An 11,521-nucleotide genomic window follows, 5' to 3' on the forward strand; every position below is an offset into this window, starting at 1 on the left:
GAACCTGGAACTAGACTGACAGCAAGCAAACCCCAGTGCTCCTCTTGTCTTGACACCACAGTATTAAGACAGTATTAAGGTTTCAGAATTTGAATTTGAGTCCTCATGCAGTTTCCCCCTAATATAAAATATCAGTTTTATCCTGTTTACCTATTGTTTTTCATGCTGTTTGCTTTTAAATTAGCTAAATGTGTTTTAATACCTAAGAGTGGGTGGTTTTTAATGTTCAATGACATCTTTCCATTTTCATTTAATATATCTCCTTTATGAATATTTCACAGCCAAACATGAAAGCTTATCACAGAACATGTAATATAAAGTTTATATGAGATCAGGATGTTTGAGTTAAACCAACTCTGAACAGTTTAGCAAAATTAATTTCTTTCTGAAATGTTATTCTATTATTTATTCTGTTATTCTTCATTCACCGTATTCCAACTGTTTTTCTGCTCTTCCTGTATTAGATGAACTGTGTGGCTTGATCGCTATTGCTGATACTGTGAAACCCGAGGCAGAGCTGGCTGTGCACATTCTGAAATCTATGGGTTTGGAAGTAGTTCTGATGACTGGAGACAACAGTAAAACAGCTCGGTCTATTGCTTCTCAGGTAACTAACTGGTTTACTTAGTTATTGAGATATGAACATGTGCTAACATCTGATTCTAAATATATAATTTTTTCTTCCATTTAAGTGCTAAGGATGTCATATTACTTACTGTCTTCATTATTGACATACCTTTTTTTTCTTTTTTTTTTTTCTTTTTCTCGGAGCTGGGGACCGAACTCAGGGCCTTGCACATGCTAGGCAAGCGCTCTACCACTGAGCTAAATCCCCAACCCGACATACCTTTTTTTAAGCCTACATTTGTTTAACCTCCATCATTTTTCAATTACAAAAAACTCGGAAAGCGTTTTCTCCTATTAGGTATGCATTTAGGGTGCATTGTGTACATGCATGTGACACACAGTGTGTGTAGATCAGAGGACAAACTTGTGGGAGTTGGGTTCTCTCTCTCTCTCTTTTTTTTTTACTGTGTGGATTCTAGGGACTGAACTCGGTCATCAGGCTTGATGGTAAATAAATACCTTTACCCTCTGAGCCATCTTGATGGCCCCTTTCTAGTAAATTAAGAAGGACTATATGAGCCCATTCTTATGTAAATTCTTACATAAAGAAAGTTGTAAAGATTTGGTAACATTTTCCACATTTCCTGTCAAGTTCTCCTGCATTGCTTTTTTTGTATATGCCTGTATAGAAGCATGGAGTTCTGCTATTCCAGCACTAATTGGATCATTCTACAGTTTATCTAGTAGGGTGTGTGTGTGTGTGTGTGTGTGTGTGTGTGTGTGTGTGTGTGTGTGTGTGTGTGTTCAATGTTCATGAGATCTTAACATATAAAATTATTTCATTCCTTCTAGACTATTGCATGGAATTCTGTAGTATAGAAGGATGATAATTTATGTTACCATTCCCCTAGTGGTGGACATTTAGGTGGTTTTGGATTTTTCATTTTTAAAACGGCAGTAAAAATGTCCCTGACATATTAGGACACAAAGGAGTCTATCCTTTTCCAGAGCAGATGATGTGCACACTTTGACCAATGCTGTCTGCCTGAAGACAGTGTCATTCCGTACATACAAGCAGTGCAGAAGACTGATCACAGCTGGAGAGATGACTCTGCCATTAAGAGTACTAGCTACTCTTGCAGAGGACCCAAGTTTGATTCTCAGCACACACACAGTAGCTCATAACCATCTTTAATTCCAGTGATAGGGCATCCAGCACCCACTTTTGGTCTCTGTGAGTGCGAGACACATGTACAGTGTTAGCACATATACACAGGCAAAACATAAGATAAAAATGAATACGTCTTTTTGAAAAGAAGAATGTCAGGGCTGAAGAGATGGCTCACCAGTTAAAAGCACTGGTGCCCCTTTAGGAGGACCTGTGCAATTCCCAGCACCTACGTGGCAAATTCCAGCTCTCTGTAATTCCAACTCCAGGGGATCCTGCAGCCTCACACAGACATACATGCAGGCAAAACTCCCATGCACACAAAATAAAAATAAATAATTTTTAAAAATAAAAAGAGGAATGCTTATTTCTCTTCATTATCACTGGATTGTTTTCAGTCTTTTAAAATGCAAATATTTGGCTGGTTCAAAATGACGGCTCATTATTCTGAGCTCAGCATTATTCGCAGTGCTTAATATCACTTCCTGAAATGACGTGAGCTGCTTTCTTTCACACAGGTCGGCATCACTAAGGTGTTTGCTGAAGTTCTGCCTTCCCACAAAGTTGCTAAGGTGAAGCAGCTTCAGGAGGGAGGAAAAGCAGCGTAGCAATGGTAGGAGATGGAATCAATGACTCTCCAGCTCTGGCAATGGCAAACGTCGGAATTGCCATCGGCACAGGCACAGATGTAGCCATTGAAGCAGCTGATGTGGTTTTGATAAGGGTAAGTCCTGGAGCTCCAGTGGTGCGTGAGTTAGCGTGCACTACTATACACTAAGTAGGTCCTGTGGTCTGAGGCGTGAGGAATGGCAGATTGCCTGACGTGGTTAGTGACCGTACTGTAAACAAACTGTAGTGATCCTGCCTCAAGGCCATGCTCCTAGCCATGAAAACACAGAGTGTGGAGTAGACAGGTGGAGAGAGTCTTACTACTGACTGACTTTCTCAGGCCAGCAATACAAACGAGAATCACAAGCTTCTGATGTGAAAAATAAGATTTAACAATAATATAATTACTTGCAACAATAGTCACTGACATTATTTAAATATTCAGTCATTAAACTAGCACACAACCATGAAAATGTTTTTAGAACCCTCAAAGAAATCTAAAAAAAAAGTTTTCCAACCTTGACTTAAGGCTTAGCAGTATCTGAAATCTGTGCTTAATTCCCAGTGTGTCCCACAGCATACATACTCCTGTTATACAGTGACATGTAGAGACGGTCCTGGTGAATTGGTATGTCACTAATATCACTGATCTCTCCTCAGAATGACCTTCTGGATGTTGTGGCAAGTATTGACTTGTCAAGGAAAACAGTCAAGAGGATTCGAATCAATTTTGTCTTTGCTCTGATATATAATCTGATTGGAATTCCCATCGCTGCTGGTATGCGAGAGTTAACAGTTTTTATTTTTGTGGTTAAAGTCATTAGACACCTATGACATTGAAAGAATATACTTACTAATTTTTGTTCTGACCTTAGTTTTTCCATTTATTCTGCTAGTGTGGTGAGTGGCACTGTTAAAAGCAGTAATGTTCAACGAAGTTTATTATAACCTAAAAATTTATAAACATCTTAATACTTTAAAAAAATTTCCCTCTAATGTTATAATTTGAAAATTTTCACACCTAAGCAAATGTTGAAAAAATGGTACAGAAAATCTGTGCCGACACACAGGTATACACACACATAATTAAAATTAAAAATAAATCTTTTTAAAAATAAGATAGATGTATATAATTTATTGACTTACACACTTATTTTTACTGCATGAAAGAAATTTACACATAACTTTGCTACTTAAATACAACCACTGTTACCATTTTAAGTTTCCTTCTGGTCGTTTTGCCCCTGCATCCGTTTGCTCTTTTCCCATAGTTCTGACTTTCCTGCTTTTCCTGTAAGGTTCTCTTGTGGTCAGCAGGTGTTCTTTTACACTAGGAGATCAAGTAACAGAGTGACTGTAGGAATAGGAACAGTAAACGCTAACAGTCTTGTGTAATAATCGTCTCTGACTTCCTACATTAATAATGACAAGAGAGAACACTCTGAGAACTGATAGACGAGGAGACAGTGAGGAGAGAAGTAGTTCTCACCTTCTCCTTCTCTCTGCCTCAAAATGTAAACTAACTGCAGAGATATTTAGCCCTTGGGCACATAAATGCTGATGAAGCAATGTCCAGTTAGATTAAATCATGGAGCAAAAGACTTTTTTTTTTTGATCATCTAAGTGCTGATTAGTGTAAGAAAAATAGGAAAATCCAGATAGGGCTCCATAAGTGAAACCTTGCCTCAGAAACAGAAAGGAAGGAAGGAAACAAGCAAGCAGAGAAAAGGAAGAAAAGAACAAGCAAGTGTGTGTGATTTGGTAGAACATGGCCTTCCCAGTGCAGGGCAGCTGCATCCGCACCTACGCTGGGCTGGGAGGCTGAAGGAAGGACAGCCAACTAGCTGGTCCGGAATCCCGGCACACTAGAGAAGTGAAGAATACCCAGCTACACAGCAGTGTCTCCCCCAGCACGCACCCTAGGGAAACTCTTAAAAATGAGTACAGGGAATAGGCACAAGTATATTCTAAGGAAAAATTGACAGCAACATAAATCTCCACAAACAAGAGGATAAAACGCTGAAGACGTGACAAAATAAATTGTGCACGTGTTAGAAATGTGTGTTGATAATTCATTTAGTACTGTCTTACTCTATTCCAAACTTGTTTCCAGGAGTTTTTCTGCCCATCGGCTTGGTTTTACAACCCTGGATGGGATCTGCAGCCATGGCCGCTTCATCTGTCTCTGTGGTACTTTCTTCCCTTTTCCTCAAGCTGTGAGTATGCTGACACTTGCTATTTCATAGACTAATAGCAAGGGTTCTTTTTAGGAGGTTTGATTCTTGTGTTGTTGGGGTAAGGCAAGATGTGTATGTGTGTCTGACATGCACCTGTGTACATGTAGGTATGCACGTGTATATACATGTACGTAGAGGTCAGAGGTCTACATCGAGTGTCTTCTATTTTTCTTTACATTATATTTTGAGTGAGAGTCTCTGACTGAATCTGGGGTTCACCAGTTCAGTTCAACTGGAAATGAGCCTCTAGACTCCTGCTTCACCTCCTTAGCAGTGAGATCACAGATGCCAGTCAGCATACTCAGCTTTTACATGGGTGCTAGGGATCCTAACTCAGGCCCTCAGTCTTCTATAGCAAGCACTTGATCCACTGAGCCGGCTTCCCAGACTCCCAAACAACTGGGGGTGGGGGAGTGTCGGGGAGGAACCCTGGGAAGGGGGCCCAGGAAGGAGGCAGCATTTGGGTTGTAAAATAAATTGAAAATAAAAATGAATTTTAAAAAAAGAGAAAGAAAAAAAGACTTACAGGGTAGTATCTAATAAATATTAGCAAGCTATGTGTGGCAGTACCCACTTGTAATCCCAGCACTCAGAGGAAGGGGTGAGAGAATCAGATATTGTAGCCTACGCTACATAGTAAAGATACCGTGTCAAAGCAAAAAGAAAAAGCTAAGTCGTCGTTATTTTTGTGTTGTGTATGCATTGCAGGCATAAACCCAGAGTAGAGCTCAGTGTCGTATATTAGCTTTGAGAAACAGGACTTCGGATTGGGTGACAGCATGAAGTTCGTTCTAAGCAAGTTTCTTAGCAGTAGCCACTTTTTCACATTTCATACTGGGCAAATCTCCTTTTGTTTGTAGACACAACAAGCATGTAGCTAACATTTGATTGCTTTAAATGTCCATCCAGTTACAGGAAGCCAACATATGACAATTATGAGTTGCGTCCCCGGAGCCACACAGGACAGAGGAGTCCTTCAGAAATCAGCGTGCACGTTGGAATAGATGATACCTCCAGAAATTCTCCGAGACTGGGTTTACTGGACCGGATTGTCAATTACAGCAGAGCCTCCATAAATTCACTGCTGTCTGACAAACGCTCCCTCAACAGCGTCGTCACTAGTGAGCCTGATAAGCACTCACTTCTGGTGGGAGACTTCCGGGAAGATGACGACACCACACTGTAACAGGCCTTCGGGGATGCTGCTAGTCAAAGTTCATGTGCACTGACACAGCACTTACATTGATGTAGAAGGATTGTACGTCAATCTCATGCTCTTATGTGCAGGATTCTGAGTTGTAATTGTTAATGGCAAAAATACCTTTCTCAGGGCAGGAGCTCTGAACCTGGCATTATGTAAAACAAATTCCCAGCAGTTTTGTTTGATTAGGGATACAGACGGTAGAGCAGCGAGTTAGAACCAGCTCTATAGTTAGAAGTTGCTAACTTTTGCTAATAGGGCAACTCATTTTTATTTGACCAAAAAAAAAGTGCCCAAAGACAGGACAATTAAAAATGTGAAGATTTGAGAGCATGACCTTGAGGGTATCCTTGAGCCTGTATCCTTGCCCCACTTGGGAGCAATGGCTTTGAAAGCACTGTACCTAGCACCTAGTTTAGAGGGAAAACAGTTGCGACTGTCCTAAAATAGATGTGCCTTATTTATTATAGGCTTGCTTTCACCTCATAATTCTGTGTCCTTGACCTTCAGTTTCCAATCACCTACAGGACAGCTTTTGACATCTTCTTTCAAGTGAGCCAAGTTTATGTGGTTTTTCTTTGATTAAAAGTAACTGACAACAGTCACTTGAAATGAGGCCAAAGGATTACAAGTTCAAAGCCAGCCTTGACTATATACACTAAGACCCTGTCTTAAAGCGTTTTTGTAACTGACAGCTCTTCTGAAATCTTACTTTTCTAATCACATTGTGAGTTCTGTTCACTGTTGGCAGAAATCTCCGAGTCTTTGTTCAGTTTCCCTAGCCCTGTGCTGGCTTTCAGTTCCTTCTTGTTGAGTTCAGCTTTGTTCATAGTGGATGGAGTCTGTCTATCAGTCCCAGTCTAGAAACTTAACATTTGAACCTCTTTCACTGAAAAATTCTTCAAAGAGTAACACTAATATATTAACATATGTAGGCCATAGAAAAGTACTTGGACTCATTAAATTCATCTTTTGGGATAAAATCACTTGGCTGGTATATTGTAATTTAATAAAATTTTAGTTACCTCTTATGTTTTAGATAACTTATCAAAATGAATTTAAAATATTCTTATCACACAGAGCTGCTTTTATCGAGATACACACCAAACTGTTATAGAGAAATCAGAATATCCCTGGTTTATGATATCTTGTAAACAAATATGTTGTTCTTTCATTCAAAATATTTGTGCTTATAAACTCCTAATCTTTCATTTTCATCCCATACTTCAAGCTACTAGCACAATGCTTAACATATAATTTGTGCTCTGAAAATGTTCACTTCTCCTTTTCAAGTCAATATTGAATATAAAAATAATTTTTGTATTACTGGAGTGTAAAGTGAAATGGAGAATGGGTTTTGTCCACTCCACCCCCTTTCTCTCCTCTTCCTTTCACACCCAACACCCAAAAACGTTTACATTCTTCACTTTGGTCTTTCCAGACTTGGGAAAGACCTAACTTCTATCTTAGCTGTCTTAGAGAGGTAAAACTTTTGATGAAGGTGCTATTAATCTAGAAAGGCAAACCTGTTTTAATGAAGTATGATTAAGTTTATATGCTTAAACTGTATTTTAAACCAGTACCTATGTTGTCTTAAGAGTTTGAGTTTGGATATTTGTTTCTTAATTCTAGCAGATCATCATAGTAAAGCTCATTGACTTCTAGAAGAAAGAGCTAAACTGGAGATGTAGAATAGTTTTTTCTTGTTCTGGATCCAGATTGAGAATACAAGTGCCCCAGTCCTCAGCCAGTTTCTCCTTTGGTTACGCATGTGTTGTTGAGTCGTCCTCTAGCCCCCACGTCACGTTAGAGGACAGTGAGAATAGTATTTCAGGTCTCACTGCCAGACGAGAACCTGTTTGAGAGCAGCTGTATTCCTAGGAGAGGAGGGTCATTTAGAGAGGGGATCAAGCACATGCTTTCAGGTGGCCACGAGTTTAGGTAATGAGCCACTGCTCAGAACAGGTTTTGTGCGTGCATGTGTGTATGTGTAGATGTACATACACAGAGAGACAGGCGGAGAGAGGCAGACAGGGAGAAAGAACATACATCTGCTTTGAGGTTCTTTATACCTTCTTTGTTACTTCCTTACTTACTCAGCAACCATTGTCCCTGTCAGAAGCACCATGGACACTTTGTTGTCCAGTGCTAATACAGATTTGGCTAGGGGCCACCTTTGAACTTAAATATCCAAAGATGCCTTTTGAATTTAAAGATTAAAATACAACTCAAATATTTACTCTTGTAGTTTTAAAAGTATAGTTATTAGGTGTGAAGTAGAAATGTTGCTTTTCCTACTTTAGTATCAACATTTTAGTATGTTAAATTTGATGCCTTATGAACAAATAATTTTATATTATGCTTTAATTTTTTTAAAAATGTCTTCATTCAGCTAGATATAGAGAATGATTGAAATAGCACTATAGATAAGATGTTTCCAAAAATGTGAGTGTGCATATCTTTTCTGTACACAGCTTAAAATCAAAAAGATATAGTAGAGGATTTTTCCATTATGTGTAGTTTCTGTTTTAAAATTATTTTTCATAATATTTATTTTATTCTACTTTGTTATTTTCTTTGTATGAGGCATCTGGTTAATAATAATAATTCTCCTCCTCTTCCTCCTCCTCCTCCTCCTCCTCCTTCTTCTTCTTTTTTTCATATAGACATTCCTGATAATCACTTCTTTGAGTTATTTTGTTTTCTGTATTAAAAAGACCTATTTCTGTACCAAATATAAACATACAGATTCATGCCAAATCTTTACCAACTTTGACACTAACTTTCTTACGTCCTTTAGTCTGGTGTGAGTAACTAGATAGAACACAAATCCTAAAATTCTTATTCCTCAATCATATTAGCTTCTTTAATGATGTTAATAATTAACTTTTGTAGCCATAACCAGGTGTCTCAACCTTGTGTTTTTAAAGAAATGTATTGTAAAACTTTGGTTAGAATCCAAAACAGGAGCGGGCAACTTTGTGCAATATTTCGTTACTGTAGTTTAGTTTATTTTTCCCTCATGCGCATGTAATTGATATTTCTGCCGAAGATGTGCCTTCAACTTTATAATTATAGTGTTGTTTTAAAAAAATGTTGTCAAGTGTTGCTGTGTTAAGTCGTCCAGCCCCCTCTACCCTCGTTGTGTTATTTGGGGTTGTTTGGCCGTTTCAGCTGTTAATCCATGCTGTACCAGGACCAGAGGCAGCAGCACACATTCAGGTAGGGGACAAAAGTCTGTTGTCTTTCCGATCCCACTGCCCTGGTGCTGTCACTTAGAACAAGAGACAAAGGAATGTGTATGGCCTCTTCTCCTTTGTAGTGTCTAATAAATTCTTGATATAGTATCCACCCTACATGAGCTTTGCTTGATTTGTGGGAGCCCTAGGCACTGTGAAGATCCCATTCACTGCCTGAACTTTTCCTGGGGAAATGTGAGTAAATGACTGCTCACCGCAGATAGAGCACTAACAACAAACAGACGGAGGGAGTCCACCCAAGGCCAGCTTGCTGAGCCGGTGAATTTATTGGACTTGCTGACAGGAGCGTAAGTGACCCCCCCCCCCCAAAGCAGCTTAATTAGTGAAAGTCTCGAACCACAGCTGTTTTGTCACCTCCCTGACACATGTCCGTCTGGCCAGAAACCTGTATGGCTGGGGAGGGAGGTGTGGGGCCCATGGAGGGAAATCCACCGTGAGGCAGAGAACCTCCTTATTCCTTCTAGGAATGACTGCTGGATCTCAGGGCTCTTTTGAGTAACTCCAGCTGCCATACTTGGAGGAAGACCATGGTCAACCTACCTAACATGTGTTCACATACCCAGCACACCATTAAACTGAAAAGATTAAAAAAAAAAAACTCAATTGTGAGAGCTAGTTTCTACCTTCCATAGCGAATATAGGGGATGATTCTGTTAGAAAAGGAAAGCTAGGCACAGGATGGGTGTCTCGGGATTGCGCTCTTGTGTTCCCATTCCTCTTCCCTTTCTGCCTGTAAAGGAGACTGCGCAATGAGCAACAGTGCAGCCGATAAGGTTTCAAACCCTTCCGTATTTACCAAAGTGAAGGAGCTTTTGTCCTGGGAAGGCTGGGTTAAGACGCCAGGGGTCCTTGGAGTGAGGGTAGATCCTGAGAAATGGAGTTGTCTGCTTTGAGTAGGACTTGCCAGCCTTGCCGTGTGGTTTTATCTTTCAATTTGTGGACATGGCTCATGAATTGGAAGGAAGTTACAAACCGCAAGTCCCCTCATCCCCTTTTTGAGACAGCCCTCTCTGTTTTGTTACCGCAGCTGTTCTAGAACTCGCCATATAGGCCATGGTTGTCCTCGAAGTCACAGAGATCCTCCTACCTCTACTGGATTTAAGGCATGTGATGTGTTACCGTGCCCGCCTGAAAGGGAAGGCTCTTGGCAAGGTGAACGAGCGAGGTGACAGCAGCAGTAGTCTCAACTGATGGAAAAGGTTGAAATGGACTTGAGCAGCTCTTGGCATTCTGTACCTATTACCCTCAAGTGGTGTCAGTTTTAATGGTCAGCACCCTCTGTGTCCAAGGCTGATCTGTAAACTGAAGTGCTGTTCTCACCCAATCAGAACTCCTAATTTCTTCATTGTCATATACAGTCACAAAGTATAACAGAAAAGCTAAGGTTAACAGTGTATTCTAAAGAACAAAGCCTTTTAGAGCTTGACAGAGGTATTTGCAATTTATTTGGAAAGCATTCTCGAACATCCAAATGACTACTGAAGTAACGGTAGAAACCATTTGGGGCCTCATACGCCCAATGATCTAGCTGGGCGTGGCAGCTCCCACCTGTTATCGGAGCAGTCAGGAGGCAGAGGCAGGAGGACTGTTTGAGTAGCTGGAGGTACGTGCTGAGTTCTACACCAGCTTGGGCTACTGTGTTCATTAGGAACTTGTTACCTTACATTCCAGGAGATCTGGAGTCCAAAAAGGACAGCAGGAGTAAAACTAGTGTTAGTAAAGTTGTGCTTCCTTCAGATGCACTTCAGTGCCTTGAGGGTTTGGGGTTCCCGAAAGCTGTCTGTGTTTTTTAGCCCATGGCTTCTTCAAGGTATTGCTCCATTTTCTAGTCTCCTGTCATACTTTATATTATTACCTCTAATGCAATCGCTCCTCTTACAGTGACTTGCAAGATTACATTGGGTCTACTAACATCGTCCATGATGATTTCCTCAGGTCCAGATCTTCAACTTAATCATCGCTACAAAATCCCTTTCACACCAAAGCTTCTGGAAATTAGGACATCTTGAGGGCCAATCATGGTATCCATAGTCAAGTCCTTGATTTGGCCTGAAAATTTCCTCAAGTGCAAAATGAGAATAATACTGACTACACCGACGTAGTGGAATTTCGAGGCTTTCCAAGAATGGAAGTGATATTCCTTTTTTATGAGGCAGAGTTAGGATTTATTAAAGATAATTTAAAATATATTTTAAGCATGAGAGTTACAAGAAAGAGGCCCTCCAGAAGAAAGTAAGACACACCCTTGGGTGTGGGTGTGGACTTCTCCAAGAGAGTCACTGGGAGGAGTATTGCAAAAGCACAGTGTTTACTGCTGTTACTTCCTTGGCCTGAGCATAAGGAGAGAGAAACTGGTCATACCACTTAGATGTATAGATCCTTTTTTGGTATGGAGTTATTTAAGTTGTTAATTATATACGTCACAGAGAGCTTTTCCTCTTGCCTTTAAGAAACCTTACTATAGTGTGATTTATACCAA

The 11,521-nt window shown here is 40.1% G+C and overlaps 1 protein-coding gene across 1 annotated transcript in view; it reads left to right on the forward strand.

The window, feature by feature from the left end:
- Positions 1 to 9,138, forward strand: part of Atp7a (ATPase copper transporting alpha) — a 102,535-nt gene extending 93,397 nt beyond the window's left edge. Inside the window, 6 exon segments of the mRNA XM_032889595.1 lie at positions 465 to 607; positions 2,254 to 2,334; positions 2,337 to 2,459; positions 3,005 to 3,122; positions 4,458 to 4,560; positions 5,491 to 9,138. Coding sequence (XP_032745486.1) covers positions 465 to 607; positions 2,254 to 2,334; positions 2,337 to 2,459; positions 3,005 to 3,122; positions 4,458 to 4,560; positions 5,491 to 5,767 — 845 coding nt within the window. The 3' untranslated portion in view covers positions 5,768 to 9,138.
- Positions 9,139 to 11,521: the final 2,383 nt, after the last annotated feature.

This window comes from Rattus rattus, chromosome X, assembly GCF_011064425.1.
Source record: "Rattus rattus isolate New Zealand chromosome X, Rrattus_CSIRO_v1, whole genome shotgun sequence".
NCBI classification, from domain to species: Eukaryota; Metazoa; Chordata; class Mammalia; order Rodentia; family Muridae; genus Rattus; species Rattus rattus.